This window comes from Canis lupus, chromosome 36, assembly GCF_003254725.2.
Source record: "Canis lupus dingo isolate Sandy chromosome 36, ASM325472v2, whole genome shotgun sequence".
NCBI classification, from domain to species: domain Eukaryota; kingdom Metazoa; phylum Chordata; class Mammalia; order Carnivora; family Canidae; genus Canis; species Canis lupus.
In genome coordinates, this window is record NC_064278.1 from 13,787,610 (window position 1) to 13,809,151 (window position 21,542).

Consider the following 21,542-nt stretch of genomic DNA (forward strand, 5'->3'; position numbering starts at 1 on the left):
CTCTCTCTCTCTGTGTCTCTCATGAATGAATAAATAACATTAAAAAAATAATCTATCACAGTGTAATATAACCTTCCTTCATCATATTGAGTTCCATGAAAGAGGGATTAGAGCTTGTTCATCTTTGTACACCTCATAATGTACACAGGGAGCTACAGAAAGACCTCACTGAGTGAGTGAGTGAGTGAGTGAGTGAGTGAGTGAGTGAGTAATCATCAATGAATTATCAATTTATAAAATTCTACAGAGATGCAAAATGACAAAAATAGTGACTTTTCTGGAGAACCATTTCAGAAGAGTTGTGGGAGAAGCTGACTAAGGGGTTAAAAAATTTGAGTAGGAAGACAGCAGGGGCAGTTTTTTAAACAAGCAGCCAAAATCCTAAATTCTGAGTAAACGTGCTCCAAACACTGTGTGCCCTCCGTCCCAGAGGTATGCGGTGGCTTTGACAAAGAAATTAGTGTATAAAAAAAAAAAGAAAAGAAGTTAGTGCATACTCGTGAAATAGATAATGCAAGCACATCCTATAAAATTCCAGATGTGTAAAGCTCCCTCTGCTCTCCATGCCCATCTCCAGCTCCTCAGCTCCTGGTACAAAAGTAATCACAATAACCATGTGGAGTACTTTTGTTTTCTTTCTGAGATTCTATCTTCATAATCTGGCAGTGATTTATAGGAAATAACTATAAATTGATGATTTATAGCCTGGATATGCAACCAAGGGGGAAAGGCAAATAAATCCCGCAGGTGGTGTTTTATTTACATATGCAAAGCTGCCAAATGGAGATTAAAGCAGCCCTATACTAGCCATTCCGATGTGCATATTAATTGAAATCTCTAAGACTGGCCCTAGGTGAGCTTAGAAAAATGTAAGTAATGTCACATGAATATTAACATAGGTGATCAGATGAAGCTGTAATATAATTTGGATGAATCTGCATTTGTAAAATATTCTTCTTATGCTTTTTTTTTTAAGCTAAAGCCATTGATCATAGTTGTAGGATGACTCGACTATTAATTAGTTGTCCATTAGTCTTCATTTCCTATGGTTTATTAAGGAAAAGTAAACGTATGCTAATTTGTTTTAGGCAATTTGGTCTATTTAGTTTCATCTTTATTCTCTATTAACACCTGGAGATTTTAAATGAATATATATGAAACTCGGACGTGCACAGTGACCATTCGCCCTAGCACACTGAATGCAAGGCTAGTTTGTGTTTATAAAGTTACTTATGACCATTTGGACTTTGATTGAAAATTAGGTATTTTTACGATGTGGAAAGTGGTAAAACACCTATTTTTGCAATTTTTAAAATATGATATAATTAATAGAAACTGAGCATAAGAGTTACCTGAGATGCTACAAATCCGGCTGGCTGTCAACAATAACAGTATCTCTATGTGCATCCCTGCTCCTGTTACAGTGTAAAACACTCATTAGCGCTTCTAAATTAGATTTTTTTTTCTCCCATCCTGAGGGTTTGGGCAAAGTTACTTTTTTTTTTTTTTTTTAATGTATGCATTAAGGCAAGGCTTTAGAAATGTATTTTTCAGCTTTGGGAAGATATGGAAATTAAGCAAACTAATCACTGAAGCAACCAGAGACTAAAAATAAAAAGTAATTTAGTCAGAACGAGATTGCTTCCACGCTGCTCTCTGAGGCCGATGGGTGGGAGTGATGTCATGTCTCGTAAATGCTGTCCGTGGTTCTCAAGTGCCTGGTACGGCAGCAAAGATAGTACTGGTCCTCAGTCGGCTCGAACAGGCCAGGGAGTAGGCTTCGTCCAGGACTCAGAATTGGGATGGCCGTGGCGAGCTATGTCAAGGTGCTTTGAAGATTGGTGCTCGGCGGCCAGCCTCTCTGCCTGACCTGGTAACCTCTAGAACCTGGCAGCCTGGCTCAGCCTTCCTGTTGGCTCTGTCACTGGGGACACAGGTCAGCTGTCCCAAGCTCAGGGGCTGTCCCTCTACATTCCCCTTGCTGTGGAAATAGTGAACATTCTCAGCAAAGTTTTCAAAACTTAGTTCATTTTAGACTTCAGGTTTCTCAAATGTATTCTTAGCATGGGGCCACCCTGATTTTATCTTTGGTTCTAAGACTCTTATCTCATCTGTTGATATCTTTTTAACCAATAAATCTCCAAGAAAGTTCTCTAAGTGGCCCCTGGGGATTCTTTTGATTCCTTCTCAGTTTCCTGTTTGTCAAGGCCATTTTTAATAAGAGTGTCAGAGATTCCCAAGTGCACTGGGGCCATTTCCCATTTTAGAGTTCCTGCCCAGAAGGTCACACTTATCTTCAGCCTCAATGTTTTGAACTCCGCTTCCTGAGAACTGAAGATCTAGGGCTGCCCATCAGCAACGTTCCCTGTCTTGTCAATGGAAAGGAACTAGCTAATGAGGCCAGTTTCTCAGTATGGAATCCAGTGAAATGAAAACAAGTATTTATTGAACATTTCCTTGCTCCAGGCACTTGGTTATAAAAAGCTGGCTGAGGAATGTGGGAAGCAGAGCATTATACTAATCATTTCAATTCAATGGGATAAATGAATCAAAAGAGGTATGTGGGATGGATAATGGTATACAAAGGCAAGAGCGTAGTGTGTCTGGGAAAAATAACACTAGCTGGGCTTTGGAGAGAAATAAAAGTCAGCGAGGCCAACAAAACAAGGCTTGCTGACAGCATTTTCACTTACCAGTTTTTCCTTTTTTAGAAATTAAAGTTAGCCTGTTATTCTCCTAGTGTTGTCTTATTTTGTCTCTAAAGCAGTGCATGTTGGATTTAAATTTAACATTATACAGAAGAGTATGCCAAGTAGGAGTCTTCCATAGTCTCAACTTTCAGGGATATGCTATTGTCTGTCTAGCATATATGTGTCTAGATCTTTTGTTATTATATGTGTATCAAACTAGAATCATACTTATTCTTTTGCAACCTGTCTCCTAAGTCAGTACTATAACTAAATATTTCATATTCTATGCTCAATTTTTGGTATTTTGTATCCCATTGTTTGGGTTGACCTGCAGTGGAGCGTAATAATTAAACATGGAACTGTTAGAGGTCAGATGAATTGCAGCTATACCACTACTGACTGATGACCTTGGGTAGGTCATTTAACCATCCTGTGTAACCAAAATGTGTTCTCTCTTTTACGAGCGATAGAGAGAAACTATACCAAGTGAGTTGTCACAGAGAGGAAACTTTATTTGCAGCCAATAAGGAGATGAGGGAATAACTTCCAAAGCCATGACTCCCTGAACAAGGGTGAATGGGTTCCTATACACAAGCAGGCATAAGGTAGCATGTGCGCTTTAAGGAACATTGTACGTTATGTAAATGAGGCTTGTGCTCCTCCTTGGGCAGAGTTTTTAGTATAACATTGAGATAAAGGTACTGTCGGTCATCCCAGAGGTCACCCCATGGTTCATCTGCACACCCAAGAATTGGGGGTTTAGCTCAAACTGGTCCAGGTGGTCCAGGCCACCAGAGCTCTTCCTCTCGCAGTCGTTATTGCTTAAGAGGTAGTTTCAGTTTCCCTTCTGGGATGTTACACCTATAGGGTCCTTTCTCCAAGTTAAGAGATAAGCTGGAGGAATGCCTGGGTGGCTCAGCCAGTTGAATATCTGCCTTCTGCCCAGGGCGTGATCCTGGAGACTCGGGATCAAGTCCCACATCGGGGTCCCTGCATGGAGCCTGCTTCTCCCTCTGCCTGTGTCTCTGCCTCTCTCTCTCTCTGTGTCTATCATGAATAAATAAATAAAATCTTAAAAAAAAAAAAGAGAGAGAGAGAGATAAGCTGGAAGGAAGAGCTTAAGGGAAGATGTGGGACAAAAGTGGGGGGGTACAAGCAGGTCAGCAGTAAGGTCAGATCTTGGGGTTTAGCTGGTAACATCTATGCCTCGGTGTCCATGTATGTATTATAAGGATGAAAAGAATACAGATCTATCTCATATGATTGTCATGGTGATTAAATAAGTTAATATGATAAAGCAGTTAGAATAGCACTTGACAGATGGTAAGTCCTCTAAATGTGAGCTCATATTCCCATAAAGTATTTGACCAGGTTGTGATATTGTTTAACTAATTTTTTATTGAAGTACAGTTCACACACAATGTTACATTAGTTTTAGGTGTACAACATACTGATTCAACAAGTTTATATGATATGCCCTGCTCTCCACAAGTGTAGCTACCAGCTGTCACCCTACATGGCTATTATAATGCCATTGTCTATCTTCCCTATGCTGTGCCTTTCATCCTTGTGACCTATTCATGCCATAACTGGAAGCCTGTACTTCCCATTCCCCTTCCCTTCCTGTATTTATGGGTCTTCTGCCTTTTTTTGTTCTTTCATTTGTTCTGTCTTTTAGGTTCTACCTATAGGTGAAATCATATAATATTTGTCTTTTTAATCTGACTTATTTCATTTAGCATGTTGTTGCAAATGGCAAGATCTCATTCTTTTTTATGGCTAATATTCCACTGTGTGTGTGTGCGTGTGTGTACACCACATCTTCTTCATCCATTCATCTATTGGTGGACACGGGTTGCTCTCATATTTTGGCTATTGTAAATAAAGCTATATTGAGCATAGGGGAGCATATATCTTTTTGAATTAGTGTTTTGATTTGGGTAAACACCTAGTAGGAAATCACTGGATCACTTGGTATTTCTATTTTTAATTTTTGGAGGAACCTTATACTTTTTACCACAGTGGCTGCACTGGTCCCTCCTGATGGATGTTTGTGCCATTTCCAATTCTTTACATGCCAAAGCATTTTTTTAAAGATTTTATTTATTTATTCACAAGAGACACAGAGAGAGGCAGAGACACAGGCAGAGGGAGAAACAGGCTCCCTGCAAGGAGCCAGATGTGGGACTCGATCCTGGGTCCCAGGACCATGCCCCAGGCCAAAGGCAGCACTAAACCGCCGAGCCATGGGGGCTGCCCACATGCTTTGGCTTCTAAAGAAACTTTTAAGGCAAGTTATGAATTGCCCTTACCCTCTATTACATTTGAGCCCCTGTTTCTGAATTACCAACGCCCAACAACTGCTTATAAGCAGTTAACAAATGTGGGATCCCTGGGTGGCTCAGCGATTTGGCGCCTGCCTTTGGCCCAGGGTGTGATCCTGGAGTCCCGGGATCGAGTCCTACGTCGGGCTCCGGGAATAGAGCCTGCTTCTCCCTCCTCTTGTGTCTCTGCCTCTCTCTGTCTCTATATCTATCATGAATAAGTAAATAAAAAAATCTTAAAAAGCAAACAAACAAATGTTACTCGTGTTGTTGACTCCCCTTGGAGACAGTGCAAAATGGGTTGAGTGGGGTACAGTGGAGTGGCTTCCAGGCTCGACCCAAGGGAGTCCACTGCAGGTTTTCTCTCTGCAGAGATGCCATGCCAGGCATGCGAATGCTCAGTGGAGGAGGGAAAGGAAGCAGGAAGATTAGCATCGGAGGTGTCAGTCAGGAAGGGAGTCAGGCTGGAGGACTGGGCTGGAAAGAAGCCGGAGAATATATGTAATCCAGAGACAAACCTGAGGACAAAGAACTTAAAAGGATGCCTTGGGAACCAAATATTTTAGTACCTTCCATGAGATGCTTTGCTGTATATAGTTCTCATGGACCTAAAGATACAGAGTTATGTTAATTTTGATGGGAGCTGAGGACAGGCCACCCCAGGATGAGCCACTTGACAGGAAGATGATTTTGAGTTAAAAAGCAATCAAAACCCAGCAGATTCAGGAAAAGCTCTTTAACCTTCCCCCACAATTGCCTCAAAGAATCTAGGTAGAGGACCCGCTCTAGGAAGAAAGCCATCGCCATAGATGACTGCATTATGATATGAACAAGGGATGGTAGACAGGAAGGAGCCTAATAAGCCCTGTTTGTTTGAAGTGTTCTCTGTTTCACTCTTCCTGAGCGGCCCAGCAAACATTGATTTTCCAAACATTTACTCTTTTTTATTCTTTTTTTCTTAAAAAAATGATTTTATTTATTTATTCATGAGAGACACAGGCAGAGGGAGAAGCAGGCTCCATGCAGGGAGCCCGATGTGGGACTTGAACCTGGGACCCCAGGATCACGCCCTGGGCCGAAGGCAGACGCTCAACCATTGAGCCACCCAGGCATCCCAGGTATGCTACTATTAAATTTGATTTTCTCCTGTTATCCTGTCTCATGTCAGTGTGACTCTTAGTGCAACTAGAAGGACTTTGAAGGGGGCAGAAATGCTTCCTCCCCCATAATATTAATTCCAAAACTACAAGGCTCTTCTCCCTCGTGCTCGCACAGGAACTCAGCTCCTTCCTCCTGGTCTCCCTGGACCATTTCTGGGGGTCAGGAGCCCCACTCAGAGGTGCAGAGACAGATGTCCTCACTCCCAGGTGCCTCACCAGTCATAGCCTCGGGTGCTGGAGACACCATAGAGAACCTACTGGGCTACTTGGTCCTCCCCCCTACCCCCCGCCCCAGGGTGAGCGTGGGAGGGAAGAATGAATCTCCAAGTCTGTGTCCAGAGTCCTTAGAGAATTAACTCTTTATTTCTCTCCAACTCAAGCTCTGCTGGAGTCCCAAACATGTTCCCTGAGGCTGAACTGGGGAAAGGGAGAGGATGACCAATATCAGCCATGTCCTCCACTGTCTTTTCTATTTTATCTTCTTAGTCATTCAAGAATAAATGTTGACCGACCATCCTGGCGAATTTAATGTGAACCTAATCCCAATTCGCTGCCTCTTCTATATCCAGGGGTGGACCTCCCCCACCTCCATGCCTCTGGGGTGCCTGTGACTGGCTTTGGAGAGCCGGGTATGGCTGAAGGGATGATGTGGCAGTCCTAAGCCTGCACCTCCCAAAGCCTTGGGTGCTGTCACTCACTCACGGCTCCTCAGCAGGCCCTGTGAACAGTCCAGGTTCAACGACCGGGCTGAAGAGAAATTGCCTCAACCCACAGCCAACCACCTGCCCAGCAGAACCCCGAGGAGCTATACGCTGCCAGGCCCAGCCAAGAGCAACAGGGCGTGTGGATGACCTGCTTTCACGTGAGCGCTACCAGGGAGACCAGAAGAACCGCTCAGCTAAACCACAGACTTGTAAACTAAGGAAGGTCTCTGCCGTTTGAAGCCACTGGGTCTTCTGTTTGTTACACGGCATCATTGTGACAACGGGTAACTGATACAATCCTTTCTACCCTCTAAATCTGTATCTATTATCTATATCTATATCTATTATTTTTTCCAGATTCAAACACCTCTCTGAAAAGCTCAACAAATAGCCAAACTAGTTAAGTCTAGATTCATCCCAAACACCCTGCTGCCTGCCATTACAACAGTCGTGAAAAGGCTACTGTGGCAAGAAGATAGCTTAGCAGGTGTCCAGGAAGCCGAAGGGAACGCTGGTCAGCCTGCGGGGAGAAACACACGTGAGCAGTGTGGGGGCCACAACCCCCTACCCATCTTTGAAAGGGCCACAGAGGTCCCAGGAAGCGTGGTGTGATGGCGTTTCTTGTGCAAACCAGCAAGGGAGGCCAGTCTCCCCATTTGGGACCAAGTGGTGGCTGAAATGAGACCCAGGGCCTCTGGAATCAGAAGGAAGATGCTGAGCTGCCCCAGGCCCTGGGACCAAGGCTCCAGCCCAGTTTGTCTGCAGTCTCTGGTGGCAGGGAAGCCCTCCCATGGGAATCCGAATGACACATTAACTTCAGCGGACACCCTGTCTCTACGCGGCTTTCAGAACGCCGGCTTGCTTATCGGATTCTAGCCCCTGGCTGCTGCTGCTCAGTGTTGGACCCTCCAGTGGTAACCTTCCCTGGGAGAAGCTAAGAGGAGAGCCTTGCTCAGTGTGCGGGTCGTGGCACCGGACCACGGACTGCTCCTCTCTGACTGCAGGGCAGCTTCTCTTTCCTCTGTGACCCCTTCCTCTTCATTCCGATTTGAATGGAGCCTGCACACCTAGGGCAGATGATCAGACTTTGCCCCCTCCCCAGGCAGCTCTAGCATGTTCCACAGGGCTCTCCTGGTGGAGCTCCTTTCGGACCCGGGGCCTGGGGGTCATAGGAACGCTGCCCCCATTCCAGCAAATGGCCACCGAAAGGCAACAGGCCGTCAGCTGGAAATCTGAGGATTGACAGCTGGGTGCAGAGAAAGCAATAAATGACCAGTTGCTGATTGTTGATTTCTAGCTCTGTTTACCCTTTTGAGTAATAATTAAAAAAAAAAAAAGTAAAGGTGAACATAGGAAAATCCTTCCTAACTTCATAGTTTAGCCTCTTGGGTTGGGAGTGAGGGTTGAGTTGAGTTAGGCCCTGTGAAGTGGTCAGTGTGTACCTGGCTCTCTGATGGACTCTTCTAGACATTTTCGCACTCCAGTCATAGTTCTGTGGGTGTGGCCCTAATTGTTTAGTACCTGACCCTGGGGTGATTTGTTGTGGGGGTGGGGGTGGGGGGGTGGAATATTGACTCTGTGTGAGGGTTAGATAAAGTTGGTGGTTGGGGGTCTGAGCTCAGGATTGGTCAGTTTGCATATCAAAGTCACGCTCACAGGCCAGTTGTTTGCTATCTCCAGGAATTGGCTAACTGTAGGGAGGGCGGTCCCTGCCCAGGTCTGAAAGGCCCGCACATGCCAAAGCATCGTGAAATACGGAAAATTTAAAAATGTGGTAAATACAGCAGGCCGGGAAAGCATGCTTCCTCCTATCTACCCCGAACACTCGAATTATTGGGACACTTGATGGCTTCTGGGCCTTCTCGAGAGGTCACACAGTGTAGGACTCGAATATTCTGTGCTCTAAGTATTTACAGAAGTCACTCTCAGCATCTCAGTCCAGCTCTCTTGACCCAGAGCAGTTCTTTGCTTTTTCAGGAAACAAACGGGATGAAAGTCCAGGGCTGGGACTTCCTCCTCAGGGTGTTTGACAAGGACTGACGTTCTCTAGGCCCTTTGCATACGGGAAACCCAGGACACACCCAACCTTGATTGTAGTTTCTTGAGTGCTGAATGCTGGAACGTAAGTAAAAGGACAGAAGGACAAACGTTCCAATATGAGGGACCCACTGGCAGATTGCTCGGTGAGTAGCTCAGTGTGGTTTTGCGCCTGTGGTGAGAGGGTGGCCTCAGAGGGGAGGTTTGTATATTAATGGGTTTTAACTTAAGAAATTTGAGACATTCGGCAAACATGTTTAGACATTGGCTGTGATACAAAAGTCTTGTGGCTTTTCTTCGGTTTGATTTAAAACAACCCTTTCTAGCAAATGACAGGGCTGGTTAATTGTCATCTTTTATTCTCATGTTGTTGGAAAAACTTCCAGTGGGTATAGCATCATACTTGCTTGCAGATGGTGGCTGTTTGGAAAACATTCTTAAGATATACACCAATGGTGCCAACATCGTGTGTAGAGTGGCGACACAAATACTCAGATCCTGCAGCCAATTTGGGGCTCTGAGAATGAAATGAGGGTGGAAGCTTTTGGCTTATTTCCCCATGTCATTTAGAGTCAAGAATTGCAAAGCCTGGGCAGCCCGGGTGCCTCAGCGGTTTAGCGCCTGCCTTAGGCCCAGGGTGTGATCCTGGAGTCCCGGGATCGAGTCCCACATCGGGCTCCCTGCATGGAGCCTGCTTCTCCCTCTGCCTGTGTCTCCACCTCTCTCTCTCCTCTCTGTATTCTCATGAATAAATAAATAAAATCTTATTTAAAAAAAAAAGAAAAAAAGGATTGCAAAGCCTGTAAGTGGAAGGACGGGTCCCCCACTCTGCCTGGCATATAGTGGTTCTCAGACAAGTTTACTAACATGTTTGTTTAGTCCTGGGGGTATTACCCAAAACAGAAGATTGGTCAAAAATCCAGAGATAGTGTGTGAGGTTAACAGCAATAGTAGAGATGAAATTTAGGAAAGTAGGAGCAATTAAAGCGTGTGGGGGTGTATCTACTGTAGACATCAAATAGTCGATCGTCAGTGTGTTATGTTAGCCCAGGAAAGGGTGGCAAAAAACTAAAATCGGTGACATCGGAAGCAAGGATTTGCATTCATCCCTCAAGTGTTTTATTAAAAAAAAAAAAACAAAAACACCCAACAATAACAAACTGTGGAGAAACATAAATGAGGGCTGCAATAAAGCCATAAAGAAGAAGAGCGACAGAGAATTATTAGTTTCATTTTTGTGTATATAATGTACAAAGCACAGGTTTAGAGAAGGTGGAGCTGTAAGTGCCACCCCACAAAATGGAGTTCATGAATCACATGAGCTAAATGAGATGAAGGCAGAATGGCTACTATTATTAATAATGACGATAAAAAAGCAGGTTCTGTCTACTTTTTTGAAATACAAAAGTAAATATGTGTCTGATGCAAAAACAAATTCCAACAATATAGCTGTATATAGATTTTAAGGCTGAAAATTCTCCCCTTTAATTTCCTCCATCCCAATCTTCTCTCCACTGGTAAGAACAGATAATTTTTTTTAAGTCTCTATTGTTCGTGTATTTGCTGTTTATTTTTCTCTCTTTGCATTTGCCGCCTTACCAAGTGTTAACCCCTCTGCTCTCTTCCCACTGATACCTTGATGATGTATTTTTGCATAAGGGTGGTTGAGTCAGGGGTGGGGTAAGTGGAGGCAACAACTGGGCTCCAACCGGCACCAAAGAAGAAAGTCAAGACCATGTGAAGAGTGAGATAGAAGAGAGAGAAACTGGGATCCGGTTAACAACAACAACAACAACTAGTCGCCTAATGTCCTTTTCAAAGGCTGCCTTCAGACCAGGGTCAGCAGATCTGATTCCATCTGAGCAGCCCCCAAGATAACCCATCACCACATGCATGGGTCAGCCTTGTGGTCCCTCTATTTTTTTTTTTTTTTAAGATTTTATTTATTTAATCATGAGAGACACACAGAGAGAGGCAGAGACACAGGCAGAGGGAGAAGCAGGCTCCATGCAGGGAGCCCAACGTGGGACTTGATCCCGGGACTCCAGGATCAGGCCCTGGACTGAAGGCAGAGCTCAACCGCTGAGCCACCAGGTGCCCCTCATGCGGCCTCCCTAGGGATCTGAGGGGTTCTTTCCCCTCGGCTGAGCATCTCCGCGAGGACTCCTTGCCCACAGCTTGAAGGTTCTCTCTCTGGGCCCAGACCCATGGAAGGTGGTGTGGGAGTCCAGAGGAGGCCGATATCCCTTCAGCCAGGGTTTCTAAATCCTCTAAACTCCTGGAATCTTTGTTTATTTGCGATTGTTTCATTTTCAAGGGTTCACGTTGATTTCCTGGGGCAGTTCTAGCTTGTGCTGGGGAATAATGTAGGAAGATGAAGCTGCAGTTTGGCAACAGAATAAAACCAAGGAATTGGCTGCCCATGAATGCTTCCTGAACCCTGGGGGGTTTCGGGGGAAACTGCAAAGAACCCCAAGCTTTAACCACCGGCAAGATGTCCCATTCCCTCCCCGGGGCTGCACGAACAGCATTCGTGAAGCCGAGCTTAGCTACAGCTTAGCCGAGCTGCTTGTGTCTCTGCCTCTCTCTCGGCCCCACGGATCCATGTATGGAAATCCGTGGTTACCTGAAATTCAATGGGAAAAACACGGCCTCTTTGTTTCTACTAACTTCTAACTGAAAGTTAAAATTTACTTCAGAGGCACCTGGGAGGCTCAGTCTGTTAAGCATCTGCCTCGGGCTCAGGTTGGGATCCCTGGGTCCTGGGATGGGCCTTAAGTCCATGCTCAGTCCCTCCCCTTGTGCCCCCACCTCCCCTGCAATCAGAAAAAAAAAAAAGAAATTTAGAATGTACTTCAATTCTGAATATTTATTTATTTATTTATTTATTAATATATATAATATAAATTGGTTTTTAATGGGTTTTAACTTAAGTTAAATGGCTTTAGCTTAAATGGGTTTTAACTTAATTCACAACCTTAGGCTCAGGTTGTGACCCCTGGGGTCCTGGGATCGAGTCCTGCATCAAGCTCCCTGCAGGAAGCCTGCATCTCTCTCTGCCTCTGTCTCTGTGTCTCTCATGAATAAATAAATAAAATCTTAAAAAAAAAAAAAAACACTATGAGGATATCACTGTCCAAAAACTCTCCATACTGCCATCTAGAATAGAAATGAACTTTTCTGGAACAACTGAATTTAATTTTAATTATTCAAATTGTAGAAAATCAGAAAGAACAGCTAATCCAGGGTTGATACACTGCATTTTATATTGTTTAGAAGTTATCTAATTATTCCACATGCCCGTTACTTTGATTGATACATTTTTGGTGATGACAACATTTATACAACAGATTTTGCTTACAAATGTTGGGCAGAAATATTTTTTTAAAGACCGAATGGGAAATGCCTGTGTGTACCAGTTTTCTTTGTGAACAGTTTTTTTAGGGGCTCAGAAATGTCCCAAATATTCCACCACTAGCCTGAGCTCCCTTTATCAGGGAAAAAATACGTAACTTTTTTCCTAGGAATTAATGAGACCCAGGAGAGACAGCGTGTTAATAAAAATGCATATGGAGATGTAAGATCAATAGTAGGTTCTTTTCCTGGAATGAATATGCGTAAAGGATGGGTACTTTGAAAATTCAATGGGTGGGGAAAGAACACCAAAAATTCACCTTCTATAGGATTTTGACTAGAGAAAACACTTCTTGTGCTGGTTGATGACATTAGGAAGCCATTTGTACTGATTATAACACTTAAAGGTAACTATTATTCTGAGTAAACTTAGTGCAATTATACTGATTAGCTATTTATAGCTAATTTATAGCTATACATTTATTAATAAATGTATAGCTATAATTTTATTAATTTATAGCTATATATTAATAAATGTATAGCTATATATTTATTAATAAATAAATATATGCATTTCTGATGGCTTCTCTAATTGATTGGCTAACCTAATATTTCTTTTTTTTATTTTTATTTTTTATTTATTTATGATAGTCACAGAGAGAGAGAGAGAGGCAGAGACACAGGCAGAGGGAGAAGCAGGCTCCATGCACCGGGAGCCCGATGTGGGATTTGATCCCAGGTCTCCAGGATCGCGCCCTGTGCCAAAGGCAGGCGCCAAACCGCTGCGCCACCCAGGGATCCCTTTTTATTTATTTTATTTTTTTAATTTATTTATAACCTAATATTTCTAATCATGGTTCTGTCCTTAATTAATGAAGTTACTTTCAGCTCTTTGGCTGCTTAAGTATAAAATAAAGGGATTAGACTTTATTGGCTTTCAAGCTGTGATCCATGGAATCCCTTCAGTGGCCTTTCTGGTAAATGAGAATGGGTTGGGAAGGAGAGGTAGGATAGCAAAGGGGAAGCCAAAGCCAAGGTCAAGAGATTCATCACCTCAAAGTAGATATGTTCCAAAATTTTCTGATCACCACACGCGCGCGCACACACACAGGCACACAAGACTGTGCTGGTTCTGCTTTGATATTTATGCAAGTCTGCTTTCCACAGATTTTGTCTTTAAGTCTGAGTAGATGGTACATGATGAAGGGTACAGAATCACTCTTTGTAAAGAAGGGATTATGTGGGCAGCCCGGCGGGTGGCTCAGCGGTTTAGTGCCGCCTTTGGCCCAGGGCGTGATCCTGGAGACCCGGGATCGAGTCCCATGTCGGGCTCCCTGCAAGGAGCCTGCTTCTCCCTCTGCCTGAGTCTCTGCTTCTCCCTCTGTCTCTGTGTCTCTCATGAATAAATAAATAAAATCTTTAAAGAAAAAAAGAGAGGGTTATGCTGCACTAATGGGAGTATTCTTGGCAACTCTTTTATTTACCAATGTCACCTTTATCTCAGGGTAGATCAGGGTTTGTCGAGGAGTGTCTGGTACACGGCACATGGGGTCAAAGATAAAGATTTTTCTCCATTGCTGTAATAAGAACATCCTGCTGTCATCCGATTACTAAGTTAACAACAACATAATGTATTGAGGAGTCCTGGACTAGTGTGTGCTTCGGGCACCCTGGTGGATGGGTTATGGGTGTACTTGAGACATGAATCTTGGCAAGATATGGCTGGGGGGCAGAGATCACAGGCCAGGTCCTCTGCCTTGAACAACTTTGTCCATTTACCACATACTGAACCAGTACAAATATCATTATTTTTAATTATTATTTTATTTTTAAAAATATTTATTTATTTATTTAAAGGAGAGAGAGGGCAGCCCGGGTGGCTCAGCAGTTTAGCGTCACCTTCGGCCCAGGGCGTGATCCTGGGGTCCTGAGGTCGAGTCCCCTGTCGGGCTCACAGCATGGAGCCTGCTTCTCCCTCTGCTTGTGTCTCTGCCTCTCTCTCTTTCTGTGTCTCTCATGAATAAATAAAGAAGATCTTTAAAAAAATTTTTAAATTAAAAAGAGAGTGTGTGTGTGCAGGGGCAGGAGCAGAGGGAGAGGAAGAACGTCTTAAGCAGACTCCATGCTGAGCATGGAGCCCAATGAGGGGCTTGACCTCAAGACCCTGAAATTACAACCTGAGCCAAAACCAAGAGTCTGATGCTTAACTGACTGAGCCACCCAGGTGCCCCCAAATATGATTTTCTAGGTGTGCCATGATGTGAAAACGTTAGGAAGTACCAGTCTGTTAAGTAACAGGAAATCGTCTTCCAGGGTCAATTGAAGCATAAGCTGTGCCTTGTTTGAGCAGCCTCTTGCTTTAAAAAGTTGAGTTTGAATTACAGGGGAAAAACAGGGACTCTCCATTTTCTCACAGAAGACAGGGACTCTCCATTTTCTCCCAAGGTCTCCAACTCCCCCCAAAACAACTGAGTTTTGGATCAATAGCTTAAAAACTTTCAGGGCTGCCTGGCCTCCTAGTGCAAGTTCCCCGGATATAGTATTTTAAAAACATGTCTTGGAGAGTTTTGATGACTTGATAAATTTGAGAAATGCAGCAGCCCCTGCAGCCGAGCACATAGAAAAATTCTCGACTGATTCTGCTCATTTCCACCTTCATTCACTAGGGGCAAGATTTCCCCTCCAAGCCCCCATCCTCACACATGGGGTCTGAGAAACCCTATTCTTTCCCAGGACTTCTGGATGCAGACTCTGCAGGTGATGGTGCTGGTGTGGGCCCATCCCCTAGGACAGCTCAGCTCAGAGTCCCTTCCCTGAGCTCCTGGCTCTCTTGATGGGAGGTTCTTCTCACTCCTCTCTGAAACCTCCAGAATCCTCTAATCTATGTCTCTGCTTTGTCTTCCCCCAGCCCCAGCCCCAGCCCCAGCCTCATAGTGTTTCAGAGCAGGAGAGCTCACTCTGCAAGCATGCATTTGAATCTTTCTCTGTGGGACATGGTCCCCTGGTGTTTTTGTTGGGTCTTTGTTTCTGCTTTGATGTGGACATTACATAGGAGAGCAAAGCAGATAGGACATTACATTAAAAAAAAAAAAAACCTCACAATTTAATACTGTGAGATATTTCTGAATAAATCAAATAGGAAAGCTATAGGACTTATGAAGAACATCATAAAATTTTATTGAACATAAAATAAGATTTGAACACATGAAAAGACTTACTATGCCCTTGGATGGAAGTCTAAATACCATAAAAAAGTCAATTTCCTCAAATGATATATTTGTAATGCAATTCCAATTAGGATCCCAACGGGGATTTTTAAAAAATGTAATTAGATAAATCTTCATGGGGAAGAATAAGTGCCCAAGTATAGCCAAAGAAATTATGAAAAGGAAAAAACAGTCGTTAAAAGAGAAAGCAGAAGCAAAGTGTTAAATATCTCTATAACTCAGGTAGTGAGTTCATAATGGGTATCATTATTATTATCTGCATCATTATTGTTTTATGAAACATAAAAATGTTTCATAATTTAAAATAAAAAGTTAAAAGACTGTGTATGAGTTAGAGCTATGTTCAGCTGCACATTTTAAAACCCAAAAATAAGAGTGGCTTTTAAAAACTTCTCTTACTGTATTTCTCTCACACATAAATTAAGTCTAAGAGTAGAGAGCTGAGGGGCTTGTGTGGTGGTCCCCAGGGCCATCAGGGACCCAGGCTCTTTTTCTCTTTCTGTTCTACCATCTTAGCACATGACATCTATCCTCAAGATCGCCTTATGGCATCAGCATCAGCCATTGTTTCTTTCTTTCTTCCTTCCTTCCTTCCTTCCTTCCTTCCTTCCTTCCTTCCTTCCTTCCTTCCTTCCTTCCTTTTTCTCTTTCTTTCTTTCTTTTTCTTCCTTCCTTCCTTCTTTCTTTCTTTCTTTCTTTCTTTCTTTCTTTCTTTCTTTCTTTCTTTCTTTCTTTCCTTCCTTCCTTCCTTCCTTCCTTCCTTCCTTCCTTCCTTCCTTCCTTCCTTCCTTCCTTTTCTTCTTCTTCTTCTTCTTCTTCTTCTTCTTCTTCTTCTTCTTCTTCTTCCTCTTCTTCTTCTTCTTCTTCTTCTTCTTCTAAATTTAAATTCAGTTTAATTAGCACACACCATTATTAGTTTCAGAGGTAGAATTCAGTGGTTCATCAGCTGCGTATAACACCCAGTGCTCATTACTTCAAACGCCCTCCTTAATGCCATCACCCAGTCACCCCATCCTCCTACCCACTGCCCCTCCAGCAACCCTCAGTTTGTTTCTTATAGTTAAGAGTCTCTTATGGTTTGCCTCCCTTTCTGAAAGCTTTTGCCTTATTTTATTTTTTCCTTCCTGTTCCCCACGTTCAGCTGCTTTGTTTCTTAAATCCCATATATGAGTGAGATCATATGATAATTGTCTTTCTCTGACTGACTTACTTTGTTTAGCATAATACCCCCTAGCTCCATCCACACCGTTGCAAATGGTAAGAGTTCATTCTTTCTGATGGCTGAGTAGTAGTCCATGGCATAGATACACCACATCTTCATCCGTCCATCCGTCGATGCGCATCTGGGCTCTTCCCATGTTTAGGCTGCTGTGGACACTGTTGCCATACACACCGGGGCAGCCATCGTTTCTAAGTTCAGGTGTCAGGAAAGAGGAGGAAGGAGACTTCACTGAAATCCCACACAAAACTCTCACCCATGTTTCTTTGGGAAGCATTTAGTTCCATGGCTACACCTAAGGGAGAGACACTGAGAAATCACTTTATTCCAGGGGCATGTGCCCAGCTACACATTAACCTATATTTTTCTCATGATACCTCTGTGTGACTTGTGGGACGTTATTTGGTGGTGTGGGAAGAAAACAAAAGCTTCAGGAGGAACTCCATTCAGTGAGAATATGTGGGCAACAGAGGAGCAAACAAAAAAGCTAAACCATTTTAAGGTGCTCGCTTAAACTTTCCCATTGTACCTGAAAGGGGAGGAAGGAGGCCTTGTAACATCCTATCATTCATCTGCCGAGTTATTTGTATGGCTTGGTTGTCAAATAGTGATTTCACTCTCATAACTCAAGAGAATCCTTTCCTCATGACAGCCTCACTCTAGGTATGTTTTGCTGGCTCTGCAGAGAGCTTTACACTTTGTAAATTGTTTGCTACAATTGTTTGTAGAAACTCATGTTTCAGATGCCAATCCCTGTTTCAGCTTAACCCTTACTATGTGGCCTGTGGGCCCAGAGCTGTTGGAACAGCGTCTCCCCATCTGGCCGCCCCCACCCCACCCCACACCCCCTCACTCTCGGGTGCTGACAGGAGCCTGCAGTCACACGACGTTGCAGACCTCGCTTCTGGAGTTAACCATGTCTTTATAAAGAGCTTTGCTCCCTGACCACAGTTGAGCCCAAGGCAGTTTCGTAGAAGCTGTTTACTGCTCCTGTGTGTCTACCAGAACCTGCCCTGGCCTTCTGTGCTAAGTTCAGGGGAGAGTAAAACCACCGCATAAAGATGAAAGAACTTGGTCTCTAGAGGACTGTGTTTCTAATATCCCAGGTATCGGTTCTTTCCAGCCCTGAAGGGAGGGACCAGGTCAGGTCATTTCGTGACGTCCTTTCCTCCTCCATGGCCCCATGTCCTCTGTTTGCTACTCTGCTAGCACCACACCCCGGGTCCTGCTGTGACAGCTGAAGGTCACCTCGGCCCTGAGGATTCTCCTGTGTGACCCTGCAGGCTGCGTAGTAGTGCTCACCGAGTGTGAGCTCTCAGCGCCGTGCCCAGCTGAGTGCCCCTGAGTGCTGGAACACGCTCGAGCAGAGAGCTATGGCACGCACTTGTTTCATAGGGAACTTTCATCCTCTTCTGCAAATTTTCATTTTTAAAAATGCAATGAGATACCATATGTCCCAGATGGAAACTCTGAGGGAGTGCGCTGGGGACTGTCCCACCACCTGACTTGGCTGCTCTGTGTCAGGAAAGCTGTGAATTCATTCACATTTAGTCTCTCCATTTGAACACTTAAAACCTATTGTCATCAATGCTACCTTTACGAGTAGAACTTTGAGAGTGACCTTGTGGAGCGCTACATCAAGTGACAAAATCTTCTCCTTGGAATTCTTGTGTCTGTAGACTAAATTCATATAGAAATGAATTTCTAGAGGCTTAGTCATACACATATAAAAGTTTCCTGCAACAAAAATGTTCAACTCATAGCTATAACATTCTCATTACTAGAGTTAGATGAGATACAGGGGGACCGGGACACAGTTTACTAACAAGCTATTCACTTACATCTTCGTATCTCAGCCCCAAAACACATTCACTTGAGTGAGTTTGGGGTCTGACACTGAGGAATATTATTGTGAAGCTTTGGGGGGGCGGGGAGGCAGAAAATGATTACTCTGCGTACGTATTTCAGAATGTACTTTTAACCATTCTGGGAACAATGGAAGTGACAGGAAATCAAACTTCAAAATCACCCCACTGCTGAGTCATTGGGGAGAAACAGACAGACTAGCTTTATTTTTGAGAAGTTCTCCAGGATATTTCATATCCAGGCAGAAGAGACTTAATCTTTATTTTAGGAGCTCCTCCAAAAGGCATGCATCCCCGTAGCTGCACGATCATTTACAGTGACAGGCATCATTACGGAGCAGTCTGAATTCATAGGAGTTCTATCTTCGGAGGTGCTCATAACCCTTGTGTACCTCTTTTCTCTTTCAGTATAATAAGGTGTACAAGAACCTAAAGGAGTTTTCTCAAAATGGAGAGAATTTCTGCAAGCAGGTCACATCCATTCTTCAGCAAAGGTACAAAAAAAAAAAGCATTTGCAATAAACAGTTCATACTCTTTAGTTGCAGCTAGCGATGTGACTGGAGGAGTGATTACAAGCTGTCCTACCTTCCAGAACTCGGTGTTATATTCTGGTACTTGAGAGACTGATTTGAGGGGTGATTCTCCACTATTGCACATTTATCATTTGGGTACCACAAAAATCAGGAAACAACAGGAAGTAATTCTGCTTGGGAGGGCTCAGTCAAGTCTCTTCTGATGTCTCAGACTGAGTTTATCACCCACTCCTGGGGCGCTCCGTGGTGCCTAATGTGCACGCCACTGTTGTGCTTCCCACAGGGATGGCAGGTATGAGTTGACGTTTCTGTCTCCCCTGCAAGGGCAGGGGCTATGTCTTGCTCTTCTTTGTGTCCTGAGTGTTTAGAGTCTGGGCTTTTGACTCCCTCCATAAATGTCTGATGAATGAAAAGTGACCATTTGCAGTATCACCTTGTCTCAATACTGGGTGTGATCATGCCTCAAGGTGGTGACTAGGCTACAATGAGTGCCCTTAACTCAGTCAAGAAAGTTACAGAAGTTCCTGCTTAGGGCCGGCTGGGTGGCTCAGTCAGTTGGGCATCTGCCTTCGGCTTACGTCATTTGGGGACCTGGGATCAAGCTCCACATCTGGCTCCCTGCTCGGTAGGGAGCCTGTTTTTCCCTCTCCCTGCCTTGCTCTGTCTGCTTGTGTGCTCACTTTCTGTGTCAAATCAATAAATAAAATCTTGCCATCAGGCAAGTAAAGGGTGTTCTTGGAATACGCGGAGTAGGGCATTTCCATCGAAGGTTATGACATAGAAAATTGTGAGGACAAATCCAGTGGCCAGCGTAATAAAAGATATAGTGAGGGAGCATATGGGGCTTCTTTGAATTAAGGGTATCGGTCTCATAAAATACATTCAGTGAGTACTTGTAGATTAAATGAATAAATAAATGAAAGATAGTTAAGGGTTTATTTTCTTATTATCACCCCTACATTACTAGAGCAAGGTCTTTCCTGTCCTTGGATAGCAACAGCTCCAGACATGGTGCTTACGAATCCGCTGGAATGTGGCTCTGCATGGCAGGTCCGCATTAGCACTTGGCTACGAGAGACAGCCTCACAATCAAGCTTTAAGTCCAGGTAATGCTGCACCTCCGAGCTCAGCTGCTCTAATTGGTGGCCACGGAAAAGCGCAGTTGTTACCGAAACATCATTTTGCCTGGTAATTCTGCAATTCGTGGTCATGCTTAGCTTCTTTTATCCGTTTAGGGGCTTCAGTTTCCCTTTGTTTGTAGTAGCCAGAAACACACAGCAGCTCCTAGGATGCCTGATGTCAGTCATCGGGTTCACTTTAACACAATCACAGATTGGATTTAAGGGACAAAGTCACATGCCCAGAAACTGTTTATGAAGGTTTGGTCCCCTGCACCCTCACCGCTAGGCTTTAAAGAGGCTTTCATGGGAAAATCAATTGTTCCTCTGTAAAGAAGCTTAAGATCGGTTTTTCAAATGGCAAATACCACTGCTCTGGACATTAAAAAGTAAATAAATAAAAAGAAAAGAGTAAAACAAGGAAGGAAGTGTAGTTGGTTGTTGTTCCCTCCAGGGTTCATTGCGGATGCTGTCAGCAAAGGAAGAAATGATTGAAATGAAACCTTGATAAATCCTAACCCACCACTGGCCTGGGTGATCTTAACTTCCGCAGCAGCTTCAGCTCTTTTTTCCCTATTGAAGACCTGCACATGCGTATTATTAGGCAAAATGTCTTATCTGTACTCCAAGCCGTATATCCAACACTCTGTTGGATATTTCCATCTGGGTGTCCCATGGAATGGCAAAGTCAACTAACCAAAACAGAGCTTAGCAGCTTTTCTCCAAAGCTTTTCACCATGGTGTCTGGTGGGACCTCTGCCCACCCAATCAGCCCAATACCTGGGAGCCACCCATGACTCCTTTTTCTATCACACCTCAAGATCAAGCTTCTCTCTTTTAAACACCTTTTATATCTATAGCTTTCTTCTCATTTCATGACCTCTGTCATTGTTTTGGAAAAAAAAAAATCTCTTAACCTGTTCTTCTGTCTAGGAGTACCGTCTTGAAGTTGCATAGGTTGTATACTGCACAAAGGCACCTGGTTGAGGGGCTGCATGAAGGCAGAAATCTAACCCACTCTGCATCCTGGAGCCTTGCACCCTGGCTCCGAGCTGTGTCTTTTCAGGGGATCTCCTTTTTCTAATCCAAACAAAGTTATTTGGACGAGGGAGCTGGCAAGGGCCCTGTCCCTGTGTCTCTAATGCATCTTCCACTCTGTGGCCATGACCCTCTTTCAGACTCTTCAATGACTTCCAGACCTTCAGTATAAAATTCAGCCCTCATGATATTTTATAAAAGGACCTTTGAGATCCAGGCCCTGGCTTCTTATCCAGCTTGTCTCTCTCCATCTATCCATGAGCCCCTGCATC

General features: G+C 43.8%; 1 protein-coding gene across 9 annotated transcripts in view; it reads left to right on the top strand.

The window, feature by feature from the left end:
• The first annotated feature begins 8,847 nt into the window (after nucleotides 1-8,847).
• NOSTRIN (nitric oxide synthase trafficking) overlaps nucleotides 8,848-21,542 on the top strand; it is a 56,144-nt gene continuing 43,449 nt past the window's right edge. For 2 of the 9 annotated variants that reach the window (XM_049106260.1, XM_049106261.1), the window contains exons 1-3: nucleotides 8,849-9,061; nucleotides 18,989-19,074; nucleotides 20,082-20,220. In XM_049106260.1, the coding sequence (XP_048962217.1) occupies nucleotides 19,029-19,074; nucleotides 20,082-20,220 (185 nt within the window). In that variant the 5' untranslated portion in view covers nucleotides 8,849-9,061; nucleotides 18,989-19,028. Of the gene's footprint in view, nucleotides 9,062-18,988; nucleotides 19,075-20,081; nucleotides 20,221-21,542 lie in introns of those variants that run through there. The other 7 variants (XM_025460067.3, XM_049106259.1, XM_049106262.1 and 4 more) reach the window with 7 other exon arrangements.